At 44.6% G+C, this 17548-nt stretch overlaps 1 protein-coding gene across 2 annotated transcripts in view; it reads right to left on the reverse strand.

The window, feature by feature from the left end:
- ankfy1 (ankyrin repeat and FYVE domain containing 1) overlaps positions 1-17548 on the reverse strand; it is a 76755-nt gene that overhangs the window by 48411 nt on the left and 10796 nt on the right. For both annotated transcript variants that reach the window (XM_085964192.1, XM_085964190.1), the window contains exons 2-4: positions 14405-14597; positions 7942-8060; positions 5578-5713 (exon numbers count right to left, since the gene is read on the reverse strand). In XM_085964192.1, coding sequence (XP_085820318.1) covers positions 5578-5713; positions 7942-8060; positions 14405-14597 — 448 coding nt within the window. The remainder of the gene's footprint in view (positions 1-5577; positions 5714-7941; positions 8061-14404; positions 14598-17548) is intronic.

Genomic DNA, 17548 nt, shown 5'->3' on the forward strand with positions numbered 1-17548 from the left:
CTTACTGGACGGGAGCAGGGCGAAGAGGTTGTGGCTGGGATGGCTCGCATCTTTGATGATTCACAGAATCCCCAGTGCAGATAGAGGCCATTTCGGCCCATCAAACCTGCACCGACACATATCCCACCCTATCCCCGTAACCCCACGTATTTAATCCCCTAACACTAAGGGTCAATTTATCATAGCTAAATCAACCTAACCCGTACATCTTTGGATTCTCAGGGCCTTCCCCCGGCACACCTCGGGGTAGATATCCTGCACAGCAGGTAGTTTAATTCCTATAGTATGTTGTGCAGCTTCACACTTTTCGGCGTTAAATTTCATCTGCCACGTGTCCACCCATTTCACCAGCCTGTCTATGTCCTCTTGAAGTCGATCACTATCCGCCTCACTGTTCACTATACTTCCAAGTTTTATGCCATCTGCAAATTTTGCCGTGCACCCACACCCAAGTCATTAATATATATCAAGAAAAGCAGTCGTCCTAGTACCGACCCCTGGGGAACACCACTGTATACCTTCCTCCAGTCCAAAAATCAACCGTTCACCACTACAGGAAACTCTGGTATCCGGCACCGACGTGTTGCCGGTTGATTAAAAATTCTGGATGACGGGAGAGGGTTATCTACCGAGGCTATTTTTAACAAACAAAAATAAAAAACAAGAAATATGCAGTATACAGCAATTGGCGGATCGGAAGAGACTACCAGCAGCGCGGGAGAGTCAGACTCCTGTTAAGAGGTGTTCAGACTTCTGACAGCGCCAAGAAGCCGAGTAGTGGCAGTTTGGAGAACTACCCCCACTGACTAACTCGGCCACCGCGGGAGACTCGGACTCGGCAACATTGCCGGTTATTGAGGTGTTGTTTTCGGAGTGAGAATTTTGCCAGTTAAGAAAGAATTCCGGCTATTTTGGTGCTGTTTAAACGAGAGTTTCCTGTCCTCTGTTTCCTGTCACTTAGCCAATTTCATATCCATGCTGCCACTATCCCTTTTATTCCATGGGCTTCAACTCTGCTGGCAAGCCTATTATGTGGCACTTTATCAAATGCCTTTTGGAAGTCCATGTACACGTCAACCACATTGTCCTCATCAACCCTCTCTGTTACCTCATCAAAGTAGATGAGGGAGAAAGGAATAGAAGGATATGGTGATAGGGAGAGATGAAGTAAGGTGGGAGGAGCCTAGCGTGGAGCATAAACACTGACGACAGACCTGTTGGGCTGAATAGCCTGTTTCTGTGCTGTACATTCTATGTAAACTAGTGTGTGGTGGTCAATCAAAAAAAAAGAGGGGCAGAATCCTCAGAACTCCCTGCCCCAACTTCCAAAAGGAAAACATTCATCCATCGAGATAGAACAGAAATAATGCAGTAATATGACCACATCCAGATCTTAAAGTGCACCAGGTTTGCAAACAAAAGATGTTTCACTGGCCTGTATTTTGTAAAATATCTGGTGATGGTACACCTTTAATACACACTAACTTGAGCAGAACACATCCTGTTGCTATAAATGGAGTTATGAAGCCGATTATGGGGAGACAAGTTTGAACAAGTCAAAGCAGATTCCAAGTCTGAAGAACTGAGGTAGAACCCCATACCATTTTGACCACAATCGAGTCAGTTGATAAACGTAATGCATTACTGCTTCATGAGGAAGCTACAAGAGACACATTACTTATCTGCACCTGGTTTGTGTTCACGATCCCGACGACGTACAGGAAATAGAAGCCTTTAGGAGGCAGTGACCAATGTTCCCCCGAATTTTATTTTTGGGTGCACGGTCCCTTTAACAGGCTGTGTGGCCCGTTCAAAATTGAGCAGGCGCAAAATCTCCCATCGAAGCACCGATGAGCGGCCTGAACGGGAGCTCCAGACAGCTGCACAGCTTAGCGGGAAGGTTGGTGACCACGGATCAAGTTTAACATGATCTGGGATTCAAATATACCAAAGACTAGGAACCCAGGATATGAAGTAAGCTGTTAAATGAGGGGAACAAGCAATGCAAATAGGATGTTGAACAACCCTTCAGTAGAGGCTAAGTGGAACTATAGTGGTAGGGGATTCGATAGTTAGGGGAACAGACAGGCGTTTCTGCAGCCACAGATGTGACTCCAGGATGGTATGTTGCCTCCCTGGTGCCAGGGCCAAGGAAGTCACCGAGCAGTTGCAGAACACCCTGAGGGGTGGGTGAACAGTCAGAGGTCGTGGTCAATATCGGTACCAACGACATAGGTAAAAAGAGGGATGAGGTCCCGAAGGCAGATTTTAGGGAGCTAGGAAAGAGATTAAAAATCAAGACCTCAAATGGTAGTAATCAGCGGATTACTCCCAGTGCCACGAGCTTGTGAATATAGAAATAGGAGCATAGAGCAGATGAATGTGTGGCTGGAGAGATGGTGCAGGAGGGATGGCTTTAGATTCCTGGGAAATTGGGACCGGTTCTGGGGGAGGTGGGACCTGTACAGGCCGGACGGGTTGCACCTCAACAGAGCCGGGGCGAATATCCTTGTGGGTGGGGTTTGCTAGTGCTGTTGGGGAGGGTTTAAACTAATTTGGCTGGGGAATGGGCACCAGGATGTAGCATTAGAAGGAAGAAACAAGGTGCACAAAGGATTAGGAAGAGAGATAGCACTAGAGTAAGGAACAGTACAGTATTAGGTGGGGTCAGACTAAGAGAATCCAAGAAGGTCTAAGACAGGTTTACAGTGCATGTGTGTAAATGCATGAAGCGTGGTAAATAAGGTTAGTGAGCTGCAGGTGCAAATAGCCTCATGGGAATATAAAGTTGTGGCAATAACAGACCTAGCTCGAAAAAGGACAGGATTGGGTTTTAAATATTCCTGGATACAAGGTGTTCAGGAAAGATAGGGAAGAAAAGGAGGTGGGGTGGCAGTATTGGTTAAGGAAAACAGTGCTGGAAAGAGAGGATGTCCTGGAGGGATCAAGGACAGAATATATTTGGTTAGAGTTAAGAAATAATAGGTGCCATTACACTACGAGGTGTATTCTACAGGCCGCCAACTAGTGGGAAAGATATGAAAGAGCAAATTTGCAGGGAAATTACAGAGAGGTGCAAGAACTATAGAGTAGTGATAATGGGGGACTTCAACTATCCTAATATAGACTGGGATAGTAATAGTGTAAAGGACAGAGAGGGGGAAGAATTTCTGAAGTGTGTTCAGGAGAACTTTCTTGATCAGTATGTTTCCAGCCAATGAGGAAGGAGGTATTGCTGGATCTGGTTCTGGGGAATGAGGTGGGTCAAGTGGAGCAAGTGTCAGTAGGTGAACATTTAGGGAACAGTGATCATAGTATCATAAGGTTTAGATTAGCTATGGAAAAGGACAGGGAGCAATCTAGAGTAAAAATACTTAATTGGAGGAATTTCAGTGGGTTGAGAACAGATCTGGCCCAGTTAAACTGGGGGAAAGGTAGGACAACCAAAGTCAGAGCTCCCTGGATGACGAAAGAGAGAGAAAGTAAGATGAAGCAGAAAAAGACAGATATCAGGTTGAGAATACAAGCAAGAATCAGGCTGAATATAGAAAGTTCAGAGGGGAAGTGAAACAGAAACTAAGAGGCAAAGAGAGAGTATGAGAGTAGATTGGCATTTAAATAGTAAACGGGTAGCAAGAGGTGGGGTGGGGCCAATTAGGGACCAAAAGGGAGACCTATGCATAGAGGCAGAGGGCATGGCGGAGGTACTAAATGAATACTTTGCATCTGTCTTTACCAAGAAGATGCTGCCAAAGTCAGTGAAAGAGGAGGTAGTGGATGGGGTAAAAATTGATAAGGAGGTACTAGAAACACTGGCTGTACTTAAAGTAGATAAGTCAGCAGGACCAGATGGAATGCATCATGAAGTGAAGGTGGAAATCACAGAGGTACTGCCCATAATCTTCCAATCCTCCTTAGATACAGGAGTGCAGCATTTATATCAATGATTTTGACTTGAATGTAGGAAGTATGATTAAGAAGTTTGCGGATGATACAAAAATTGGCCGTGTGGTTGATAATGAAGAAGCTGCAGAAACATATCAATGGACTGGTCAGGTGTGATTGCACGAGAGGGGGCGCAGGGGAGATTTACGAGGATGTTGCCTGGGCTGGGGAATTTTAGCTATGAGGAAAGATGGGATAGGCTGGGGTTGTTTTCTTTGAACAGAGGAGGCTGAGGGGAGACCAGATTGAGGTGTATAAAATTATGAGGGGCCCAGATAGAGTGGATAGTGCTGGAAAGTGGGATTAGGGTGGATAGCTCTTTGTTGACCGGTACGGTCACGATGGGCCAAACGGCCTCCTTCTGTGCTGTAGATTTCTATGATGAGTGGTGCCAGGGGACTGGAGAATTGCAAACGTTACCCTCTTGTTCAAAAAAGGGTGCAAGGATAAACCCAGCAACTACAGGCCAGTCAGTATAACCTCGGCAGTGGGGAAGCTTTTAGAAACGACAATCAGGGGCAAAGTTAACAGTGAAGGAAAGCCAGCACAGACTGTTAAAGGCAAATCATGTTTAACTAACTTGATCGAGTTTTTTGATGAGGTAACAGAGAGGGTTGATGAGGGTAATGCAGTCGACGTGGTGTACTTGGATTTCCAAAAGGCATTCAACAAAGTGCCACATAATAGGCTTGCCAGCAAAGTTGAAGCCCATGGAATAAAAGGGACAGTGGCAGCATGGATCTGAAATTGGCTAAGTGACAGGAAACAGAGAGTAGTGGTGAACACTTGTTTTTTTGGAAGGTACACTGTGGTGTTCCCTAGGGGTTGGTACTAGGATCACTACTTTTCTTGATATATATTAATGACTTGGGTGTACAGAGCACAATTTCAAAATTTGCAGATGACACAAAACAAATTAAATAAACATAGGAACAGGAGGCGAATCCAGAACAAGAGGACATAATCTTAAAATTAGAGCTGGGCCATTTCGGAGTGAAATCAGGAAGCATGTTTTCACACAAAAGGGTCATGAAAATCTGGAGCTCTGTTCCCCCCAAAAGGCTGTGGGTGCTGGGGGTCAATGAGATTGATCGATTTCTGTTGGGCAAGGTTATCAGGGGTATGGAGCAAAGGCAGGTAAATGGGGTGGAGGTACAGATCAGCCAAGGAATTGAATAGTTGTACAGGCTCAAGGGGCTGAATGGCCCACAATTAAAGAACAATTTCAGATCCTTCTGCCTGGACGAAAAACGATGGGACGAATGGCCCTCATCTGTAATTAACTTGGTGATGTTGCAAAACAGCAGTCACTGTTAATGCTACACAATCACGTGACTTTATGCATGATTAATGGATGCCTAAGATTCAAATTTATTTTTCCAGGTCTTTTCTCTTCTAACTTTTCTTCCTCTTTGTTGTCTCCCACCACCCTCAAACTGCCAGACTTTCGTCCCAGATATGATTACATGTTTGGCAGGGAAATAAATAGGAAGCAAAAATCCAAGCTGCAGTCCAAATAGGATTCATTCCATTCATTTCAATTCTGCGGAGTTCATCCAGAGACATGCACCAGGCTGGGCACAAGTTAAGACCTCCTTATTTGTGTGGAGAATAAACTACCAACTAGCCTACCTTTCCCGGAGGAGATACAGCTGAAAGCGATTGGCTAGTTTCATTAGTTCAGTCAGGAACACATCATCTTCCTTCAATTCAAGCTCATCCGTGTAAACCCATCGGAGCATCGCCATGGTTACCTCTGGCTCAGCATCTGGTGCAGCAAACACAAAGGAATCATTTACAATGAGAAAATTGTTGGTTGCAGCTGCAAGAATGCAAGAGAAAGATCATTTTTAAAAAGCATCAGCTAGTCAGGATGGAGGAGCCTTTTAATATTATTTCGAAGTCTAACGGGAGAGGAAACCAAATGTTCTGCTGTCGTGTATTTACTCATGCCAGTGAGCCATGCAAAAAAAAATGGCATCGGAAATTCAGTAATGACGGACACCACGTTGCCACTTTGTGCCAGAACTTCAGGCCACAGTTGCACGTGCCGACAGTGTCCAGGTCTCAGGCCAAACTGGGTCGCCACGCTTTGGAAACCCGCCACGTTTAACTCCGCATGCACCAACCGGCTGAGCAGGCTGTACTCAATATAAAAAGCGCCTTCAGGGTTATGTATAATTTTCTAGTCAAAACAAAAAAGGACAACAGGATGTAGTTTTCCCTCTGCACAATGCTTCCAAATCTGTGCTGCAATTAAAGGAAAAATGTGCACGAGATAGATGTTGGACAGATGTGACACAAGTGCCAAGTCAGCTGGATTTGGGGCTCCAAATAGTTTTGTCTTTCCAGAATTGAAGATTTGAGAGTTTTGCAAGCAACTGGATAACATTGCACGTGATTAAGGGAGGAAAAAGCTGCCTTCCAATTCCGTCCCACATGCCCATTTTACTCTCCCACCATGGCAAGCTCCGACACAGAATTCAACAGATCTAGTCATTTGTTAGCTAACGCCTGAAAAATGACCATGAAAGCTGTTGGATTGTTGTACAAACCCAACGGGATCACTAACCCCTACCTGGTCAGGCCTGCCAGTGACTCCAGCCCCACATTACATGGTTGACTATGGCCCAGTTCTAGTTGCCCCACGGGTATTAATTCTGCTTTGCCAGTGTCACCTACATCCCAGCAACCTATCTACAACAAAACACTTCTCTCAATCCCACGGACTTGCCAATACTTAAAAAAAACAGGAACCTCGAGAGTCAGCTTGGAGAATGCAGTTAGACCCGGAGATACTTTTGCACAGCTTACAGGCATTTTACTTAACTTCAACAGAATGAGGAAGAAGTCACGAGAACAATATTGAAACTAAACAAGTTAATTGTTTATGGCCGTTAACTTTAAAAACAAGCTACGGCTGCTAAAATTAGCCTACTCCAAAGCCAATCAAAACATTTAACCGCACTGAGGTGAAAGACTTCCACTGTTTGCTATTTATAGCCAACATTTCTCACAAATGTTTAAAACCAAGCAAAGTGTCACGGTCAGACATAGAAGATTTCACTGCTCCAGTGTGTAAGCTAGAATTGTGTTGTAAAGCATTATCCTGACCAAAATTCCCACTAAACAACCATACCGCTACCTCTCATTCCTCCAGCATTATAAGTTGCAGATTACTCTGGCTACACATCTTCAAAAACCAGATGTAAAATGTCTTCACACTACTCGGAAGGAAAAGTCACACCAGAGTCCAACTGCTATTACAGAAGACTTTCAAATCTAAACCGTTTGACAAAATTTCAAAATGTAACCAAGTCAACTTTTTTGCACCGGATATTCCAAAATGGCTTCCTAGATAGTATCACACCCAAAGGACAACTTTCCATGTTTGTACTTCTGATAGGAGCCTCATCCACAAAGCGCACACACATCTCGTTGCCCTTGCTGAAGCTACCCCAACCAGAGGCTCCAACTCGGAAAATTACTTCCCTATTATCAACTCTGGGAAAATTCCATAGCATCTCCCCTTTAGCAAAACGTGGCATCATTGCAGAGTACAAACTTCCCAAGGTTAAATGCTGTGGGCATTCTAAATGCTTGCTCAATATGCATGGACTATTTTGTAATTTGAGCTGCTCACTGCAATTATGTTCCTTCCACCGTCTCAGTAAAAACATAATTCCTTTCTCCTCCTCCCCTTCTCATCCACTTTCCAAAATCTCCAAAGTCTTGCATCATTCCTTAGCCAGTAGGTCAAGGAGTCAACTCAATTGAAGCCCCTGCCAGTACTGTTCTAGAACTGGCTATGAAATGATGCACGAGTGGCTTAATAACCACGTCAAGACTGAAAATTTACTTCCTAGCACTCCATTAACCGAAGAACCATCAGGCTACCCCTGGTGCCAAATTCAGGCAGCAAGTCAGTTTAGAATACACAAATTCAAAGAGTGATTTGGACTAAATTCGGTAACAAGACAAGACATGCACACAAACCTGACAGGTCTAGTTCATGGGTAGAGGAGAGGTTTGCCAGGCTCCAGGCATCACTGCGTGCTGCCAGCACAAACTTGTGAACATTCAGGTACTTTTCTCCAACCTTCACTTTCAGGTCACTGCAAGACAAAAAACACGGCGATGGTTTATCTCATCATTTATGTTGGCATCATGGCTGAAACCAGTCGTGAGAGCTCTGAGCAATTGAAGGCACAGCAGATATTACCCTTCACACAGCGAGTGAGCTCCACAATGCCAATTTACTTTGCAGGAGATCTGCACTTGTAAAAAATAAAACACGCAACCCAGAAATTGGATAGAGTCCAAGCAGTTTAGGAAAAGCAAGTTATGATGCAAGTGCTCCAAAAATCTGGGTGGGGCAGGAGTGTATAAACAGAAAAAATAAAGGGGGGGGGGGGGGGGGGGGGAGAAAATAATCCAATATTCCAGATGGGCCATTTTGGATCCTGATTTGATTGAATGGATGAAACCAAACAGGCTTCACACAGATCGTCAGTTAACAGCCAGGTATAATAGTCACAAAACTGACCCACAGAGGGGCGCACTTATGCCCACTGCTCAGATGACAATTTACTAAGGTGTCCACTACAAATTACGCCCAGGTTAAAGCAACTCACCAAATTGGTATCAAATTAGAGGAAACAAAATCTGAACTTTGATTCGCCGCAATAAAACTACCCACAACTGAAGATGCCGAGGTAAGTCTACGCGTTTACCCATCTTTAGTTTACCCAGCCACAGCACCCAACTGTACCTTTTGCTGATTCCTGGGTTTGTGCCAACATCACTCTGGCCAGAAGTTAACTTTAACATGTTGATCACTCTGAAGAATATCCTGACTAGTTCTAAATGTGTCGTTCATTAGTTTAACATATACCCACTTGTCCTTCCGACAAAGGATTAATGTGTGTGTTCTGGATTTACCTTTCCCATACCCTTAACTATCGTGTGTACCTCGAAGATGAGCTCTCAGCCACCACCTTTCCAGGCTGAAAAGCTCAAGTCTACCAGGTCTTTGCTGATAACTCGGAGCCGATACTAGGATTAGCCTCGCAGCGCTCGTCTGCACTGCCTTCAGTGCTTGAATATAATCGCGTTTCTCAAAGACCAGAACTAGACACAGTACTCCATGCAGTCTGATTCGAGCACTGAATTATTTAAATTGCAAGCTAAGATATGATTGGGCTTCTCCGTTCAACATTCGATTTCCTTTGTCGATTGCTGCTCCATTGTAGTCGAGTGCAGAGTCTGATAAAACCCTCGGCTAACTTCATATTTATACACATTCGACTCGGTCACATACAGGAAACTCGATTAACCAGCCCCTAAATAACCAGAAATGTTGGTTAACCGGCAAAATTCAGGAGTAGGTTCAGGTAACTTTTATTACTTTTTTTACTCCATGTGTTGCTGTGCGAGGGTGTAGCTGCAGCTGTTGCTAAGCTACAGAGACGCTTGCAACTTGTGGCCATTGTTCTGAAGCACAACAGGGTTTGTTGCTTTATACGGAGCTCTCAGCTCTGTATCTTTTACTATAGTGTTCGGTTATCCGGAATTTTTGATGAACCGGCACCAGGTCAGTCCCGGATAAAAGAAAGTTTCCTGTATTTTGTCTAACTCATTTCCTAGCTCCCAGACTGCTGCTATCATGAATTCAAACGCCCCCGTTAGTTATTGTCTGAAATTTAATAATTGGCAAATCGTTAGTGACTTCTAATTTGAAAACTTCCAAATCAGAATGGCTGTAAACGCCGTGCAGGATTTAGATGCTTCAGATGCATGCAGATGTCTGTCACTATAAAGTAACAGCAGGCCCATGGGCCAGGCTTCATACCTCTACATACTGGCCACAATCATTTTTCCTCCTCTTTACTTTCAACTACCACCCACAACACATCTTCCCTGCACCGCTTGCCAATTAAACTGCCCCGAGATGCTCGGGCTCTGCATTTGAACGTAGTGGTTTTTAAAAAAAAGTTAATAACACAATCCTTTAGTGGAACTAAAATTTAGAATGGGCAATGTCACTAAATCCAGCTGTTGTAGTCTTTGATTTGCCCAGGCTACAGCACCAGATGCCAATGCTCAAGATCACAGAATGATACAGCACAGGAGGCCGCCATTAGGCCCATTGTGCTTGGGCTGGCTCTTTGGTAGAACTGTCCAATTAATCACACTCCCCTGCTCTTCCCTCCGAGCCCTGTAAACTTTTTCCCTTCAAGTATTTATCCAATTCCCTTTTGAATGTTACTATTGAATCTACATCCACCATCCTTTCAGGCAGTGCAGTTCAGAGCACAACTCATTGTGTAAATTTTTTTTCCTCATGTCACCTCTGGTTCTTTTGACAATCATCTTAAATCTGTGTCTTCTGGTTACAGACCAATCATAGAATGGTTACAGCATGGAAGGCTGCCATTCAGCCAGTCAAGCCCGTGCCGGTTCTCTGCAAGGGCACTTCAGCCAGTCCCACTCCATCGCCCTTTCTCCGTAGCCCTGAAAATTTCTTCAGATACTTATCCAATTCCCTTTTGAAAGCACTGATTGAATCTGCCTCCACCAACCTTTCAGGCAGTGAATTCCAGATCTTAACCACTCGCTGCATAAAAAAGTTTTTTCTTACATCGCCTTTGGTTCTTTTGCCAATCACCTTAAATCTGTGTCCTCTGGTTCTCGACCCTTCCGCCAATGGGAACAGTTTCTCTCTATCTACCCTGTCCAGACCCCTCATGATTTTGAGCACCTCTATCAAATCTCCTCTTAACCTTCTCTGCCAAGGAAAACAGCCCCAGTTTTTCCAATCTTTCCACATAATGGAAGTCCCTCCTCCCTGGTACCATTCTAGTAAATCTCCTCTGCACCCTCTCCAAGGCCTTGACATCCTTCCTAAAGTGCAGTGCCCAGAATTGAACACAATACTCCAGCTGAGGCTTAACCAGTGTTTTATAAAGGTTTAGCTGCATCTGTTCCTGCACCTTTAAAATTGGACCATTTAGTTAATATTGCCTCTCCTCATTCTTCCTACCAAAATGTATCACTTCAGTGTTAAATTTCATCTGCATTGTGTCCGCCCATTTCACCCGTCTGTCTCGGCCCTCCTGAAGTCTGTTACTCCGCCTCATTCTTTACTACTTTTGAGTTTTGTATCATCTGAAAACTTTGAAATTATGCCCTATATACCAAAGTCCAAATCATTAATATATCTCAAAAATGTCAGTGGTCCTAGTGCCAACACTTGGGGAACACCATTGAATACCTTCCTTCAGTCTGAAAAACAACCGTTCACCACGACTCTCTGCTTTCTATCTCTTAGCCAATGTAGTATCCTTTAATCCCATGGGCTTTAATTTTGCTAACAAATCTATTATGTGGTAGTTATCATAGAAAGTTACAGCACAGAAGGAGGCCATTTCGGCCCATCGTGTCCGCACCGGCCAACAAAGAGCTATCCAGCCTAATCCCACTTCCCAGCTCTTGGTCCGTAGCCCTGCAGGTTAGAGCATCCCAAGTGCACATCCAAGTACTTCTTAAATGTGGTTAGGGTTCCTGCCTCTACCACCCTTTCAGGCAGTGAGTTCCAGACCCCACAACCCTCTGGGTGAAGAAATTTCCCCTCAAATCCCCTCTAAACCTTCCCCCAATTACTTTAAATCTGTGCCCCCTGGTTTTTGACCCCTCTGCTAAGGGAAATACAGGAAACTTTGTGCTATCCGGCACCGACGGGACCGAGCTGTTGCCGTCCCATCAAAACTGCCGGACAAACCAGCTAATGTTAAAACATTTGGAAGCTTTTGAGCTCCGTATCTAGCAACAAACCCTGTTGCTTAGCTTCTAAACAGTCGGCCATAGCTGGCAAGTGTCTCTGTAGCTAAGCAACAGCTTTAGCTAGACCTTGTAGAGCCTGACTAGTGAAAAAATAAGCAACGAAAAGAAAAAAAACTTACTGAACCGACTCCTGAATTTTGCCGGTGGATCGAGCATTCCGGACAGTTAACCTCCGGATAAACCAAAGCTTCCTTTAGGTCCTTTCTATCCACTTTATCTACGCCCCTCACAATTTTATACACGTCAATAAGGCCTCCCCTCAGCCTCCTCTGTTCCAAGGAAAACAGACCCAGCCTATCCAGTCTTTCCTCATGGTTAAGATTCTCTACTCCCAGCCACATCCTTGTAAATCTCCTCTGTACCCTCTCTAGAGTAATCACATCCTTCCTGTAATGGGGTGGCCAGAACTGCACGCAGTACTCTAGCTGTGGCCTAACTAGTGTTTTATACAGTTGATATTTGGTCAAATGCCTTTTGAAAGTCCATATGCACTACCCTCCTCAACCCCCTTAATTACTTCAAAGAACTCGATCAGGTTAGTCAAACACGATGAGTTTAACAAATCACTGTAGACTTTCAGTTATTAGCACATTTTTCCAAAAGCCAATTAATTTTGTCCCGAATTATTGTCTCAAGTTTCTCCACCACATACGTTAGGCTGACTGGCCTGTAGTTGCCGGGTTTACCCCTCTCCCGTTTTATGTTTTTTTAAAAAACAGGGGTGCAATATTTGCAATCCTCCAGTCCTCTGGCACCACCCCTATATCCAAGGAGGATGGGAAGATTGTGGCCAGAACCTCTGCAATTTCCACCCTTCCCTCCCTCGGTAACCGAGGATGCATCCCACTCAAACCAGGTGACTTTTCTACTTCAAGGACTGCCAACCTTTGAAGCACCTCTATCTATTTTTAATCCTGTCCAATATTACTACTGTCTCCTCCTTTACTGCTACATTGGTGGCATCCTCTTCTTTAGTGAAGACAGATGCAAAGTACTCATTAAGTCACTCAACCATGCACTCTGCCTCCACAACAATATCTCCTTTTTGATCCCTAATTAGCTCCAACCTCTCAGTTCTGTAGAAGGGTTTCAACCCGAAACGTTGACTATTTCTCTCTCCACGGATGTTGCCTGGCCTGCTGAGTTTTTCCAGCGTTTTCTGCTGTTATTTCGGATTTCCAGCATCCGCAGTATTTTGCTATTGTGTCAGCTTACTTCTGTTGCACAAAGAGCTGGAGATTAAAAAATCAAATCCCCATGTTTTTCCACATGAAATGTACACTTAAGGGTCATACTCATTGCTTGGATGCCACACGACCTAGGCGTGCTAGTTAAAGAAAGGCAAGTGACAAGAGAAAGCCGTGCAAGAGCTGCAAGGATTTGAGTGGCAAGTCTACATACTTAGCCCTAGGGCCGAGGCGCACATGAACTGGTTCTCCTGGATCTGCAGCTAGTTCTGAAGTAGACTTTAAACACTCACTTCAACTAATTGAAGGAGTCCAGGAAGAATAAGTCAGTCATTCTGCCATGACTGATAAACTTACAGATGCAGAAGAAAGCTCCCTCTACACTGCCCCACCACCAAGGTGACATTTCAATTCCACAAGCCAGAGATCTTCCAATGTGAAGATTACAATTCGTGCCCAATTATTAGCTCTGTGGACACAGAGCTAGCCAAAACTAACTGGAGAAGCAGACAGGAATCTTTATTTTACCACCACTCTTTTTTTTAAAAAACTGTCATGGTTAATGCAACTAATGCTTTCTGATGACTCGTTGGTTGGGAGAGTGCATTTAGGAGGATGGTGAAAGACCTCACTAACCATCACCTAGGCTTATATGTGAAAATTATCCACTGGCCAAGACACTGGATGACCGACAGGGCAGAGTGCTCATCAGCAAAGTCCACAAATCTGGCTTAAACAGATATTCACTGTCACTGCAAAACAACACATCAAAAACATTCTCTTTCTCCTCCCCCACCCCTACATTTTGACATTCCTAGCTTCCACCTATAAAAAGAGACTGTAGTCCACTAAACTGGAATCAATCTCTCTCTGTAACATATCTATAATGATTTGATGGTACTACAGTAACTATTCCAACAATTGTTTTGTTTTTTCAGTACTTGCGACCAATTACTTCATTATGCAAGTCATTCACATCTGAAATACTTATCACTGTATCCTCTGGGATTAATTAGTCGATCTTCCAGCTCACCTTGTGGGATCACACAACTAACCTGCAAGACTTAAGAGGATGCATCTCATTAACGAGTGCAGTTTTAGAAAGTCCCATCCAGACTAGTCTGCACTGGAGCAGACAAGCTGAAAAGTTCAATTATGTCAAAAGATTGCAGCAACATCGTTTGAATTTAGATATTCCGACGACGATGGTTAATATTTGCAATTTTGATGCTACCATAGCACCTCTCACACTTCCACGGCTATATTTTGATGCTTTAAACAAAAAAAAAGCGTAGTTGACCCAACTCAACCATATCAACAAAAGATTTACTGGCTTTTAATCAGTTCAAATGACCTGGTTATGTTCCAAGATACGATCTCTTTTATTGTGGAGTAAGTCAACACATCAGCCTTTACTGTAAAATGATTACCTGTACTGCTCCCGCTGATAAAGCTCAGACACAATAGACAGTAGTCTGCAAATAAAGGAGTCACTAGAGTTCTCCTTGTTGGACGTGGCTGCAAGCAAGGCACATCTCTTCTCCGTCTCCGCCAGCTTCTGCTGCATCTTCACATACTCCTGGCGGAGGAGCGCCAGATGTTTCTGCAGCTTGGCGACCTCCTCTGCATCAGACAGAATGGCACAAGAAACAGGCGGTCAGAAGACAAACTAAACAGTTAAATGACAAGTGAATTAAATCGTTAGTGAATTAATAGGCACTTAGTCCAAAATAATGTATTACACAACTTAGAAGTCCTTTGCTAAATTGCTTTAATATGAATTCCCATGGTTTCCGTCTTTGCAAAAAAAGTTTATTTTGTAAAATGAAAAGGTAGCCAAATTGTCACAGTTTGCAACAAACTAAGCAACAGGGCAGTAAAAAATGTTTTATCATTGGCATACAGGGAGCTCTTTTCTTATCTATCAGAAATAATGCAGCCACCAGTATCTGATGGGCTCAAACCGTCATGTGTGGTCCCATTAACAAAATAAAAAGCAGGAGTGACAGCAAGACACCCAGTCACGAGCCCTTTCTGAGAAACTGGTGTATAACCAACGAGTCCTGATGGCTGCAGGTGCCATTAAACTGGCAAACATCTCACTGCAGCTGAACCACACCAGAGAGACTTCAGTCAATCACAATCTTCTCCTTGAAGCCAGCGAGCACTCGTAACATGGTCCAAACACTACCCAGTGAACCCCTTAACCTAATGCAATAGCAAAATACTGCGGATGCTGGAAGTCTGAAATAACAACAGAAAATGCTGGAAATACTCAGCAGGCCCGGCCACATCCGTGGAGAGAGAAACAGAGTTAACGTTTCAGGTCTGGGACCCTTCATCAGAACTGGAAAGAGCTGGAGATGTAACAGATATTAAGCAGGTGCAAAGACAGGGCGGGGGGGGGGGGGGGTGGGGTGGTTAGGAGGGGAGGAAGGAATTGAAAGAACATGCTGTAAAATTGTTGCAAATGGGAATGGCAAAAATCAGACAGCATGAAAAATGGGGGCAGGGATTATTATCTGAAATTGTTGAACTCTATGTTGAGTCCGGGAGGCTGTAAAGTGCCTAATCGAAAGATGAGGTGCTGTTCCTCGAGCTTACGTTGAGCTTCATTGGAACAACGTAATAGGCCGAGGACAGAGAGATCAGAGTGGGAGTGAAGTGGAGAATTAAAGTGACAGGCGACCGGAAGCTCAGGGTCACCCTTACGGACTGAACGGAGGTGTTCCGCAAAGCGGCCACCCAATCTGCGTTTGGTCTCCCCAATGTAGAGGAGACCGCATCGTGAGCAGCGAATACAGTATACTAGATTGCAAGAAGTACAAGTAAATCGCTGTTTCACCTGGAAGGGGTGTTTGGGGCCCTGGACAGTGGGAAGGGAGGTAAAAGGGCATGTGTTGCATCTCCTGCGCTTGCATGGGAAGGTGCCGGGTGAAGGAGAAGGGCTGTTGGGGGTGATTGAAGAATCCCTTAACCTGTCTGGGTATTTTTTTCAACTGGGCAGCAGACACATATGGAAACCATTCACCATGCTTAAAAGTCTCAGTTACAGTACTGAAAAATTCACAGATTGAGTTTGTTTGGCTACCATGGAGTCCACACTTGCCTCCTTGAAACGCACCCCACTCACCAACGCCAGTGCACCTTGGCAGAACCAAGTGGGCAAAGTAGTAACTCCTGAGGCTTAATCAACTAAAACAGCACAGAGCACCTGTGACCTTTCTGCTACTTGTCCAGTCAGGACCACCCTACAAGTCAGCGCACGATTTGGAGGGTGATCAGAATCGGAGGGAGGAACAATCCCAGCCCAAGTGACGGGCCTAGCCCTCCAGTTGCCATTAGTGAATCAGGCTTAACTGATCAATCGTCAACAGCGCTACAGACCTTCCTGGATTAGACTGCCACAGAAGGTTGACTTGCACGAACGTTCATCGGGCATGTTATCTTAGAGAGTCATCTCAATCCTAAAGGAGGCCCCCTCTCACCCATCCCCTTAAGGAGTTTAGTCACAATTGGCCATTAAAAAACTGAAGAGTGGGCTTGAGCTTGCACTAGACAGATGAGAGGTATGAAGAATTCCTCACAACTCACCCACCATCAAGCAGTAGTTTCACCAGTTGGAGGCGCAGAGCTTTAGCACCAGCTGCTTGCCTATCTGCAACCTAACCACAGTAGGCAGAGCTCTGCACATACGAGTGGATGCTCTCACACCTAGCCTTCAGCAAATTACTTCAGCTGCTTTTGCACCAACTCTCTGTTTCCTCATCAGCTACACAACTGTCGGATGCAAAGTCCTATACGGGAGATGTTTACGACGTGTCAGCCACCATTATGTTCTAGATATCCAGGTCCTGTGTGTGTATCAGGCTTGCTCATCAACTGCTTAACCCAAGCCTCCATGTGAGGGGCTTTGCCCAACAGGTGTGCCTGTCCAGAGGCTGACTTCCCCTCTAGGTACTCAGTCACAGGTTAGTGTCTGGCTTTGATGAGCAAGGCTGGGAAACAGCCTTCCAAACCTCAAGCGTCCAGAAGAGAAATTGCTCAGCGGTTCACAAGCTCTTTACTGTTAAGGGGGATGGGGGGAAAAAAATCACATCATAAAAAGTGCCTACAAGGACTCGTATCTTGATAGCTGCACGAGTACTCGGGCAGTAAGAGAGCGCTGCAGGCATTCACTCCTCAGTGAAAAATACAACATGGGATATAAACTGCTCCCATTTTAATAGCAAATGTGACCATTTATTTCTTATTGGCTTCGTTAAGTATAGAATAGTATGTGACCAAACTGCTTCAATATAACTTTGTCACTTTACTGCAGGACATTCGCAGACATGAGTTTACCTGGAAATTACTCCTGCTGCTAGAGCAAAACTTTTTACATAGAATATACGGGACAGAGACAGTCCATGCCGGAGTTTATGCTCCACTCGAGCCTCCTCCCATCCTTCCTCAATCAGCGTAACCCTCTATTTCCTTCTCCCTCATATGCTTGTCTAGCCTCCCCTTAAATACATCTATACTACTCGCCTCAACCCCTCCCTGTGGTAGCGAGTTCCACATTCTCACCACTC

The sequence above is a fragment of the Somniosus microcephalus genome, chromosome 22, assembly GCF_052327205.1.
Source record: "Somniosus microcephalus isolate GS21.2 chromosome 22, FLI_Smic_1.0, whole genome shotgun sequence".
Taxonomy (NCBI): domain Eukaryota; kingdom Metazoa; phylum Chordata; class Chondrichthyes; order Squaliformes; family Somniosidae; genus Somniosus; species Somniosus microcephalus.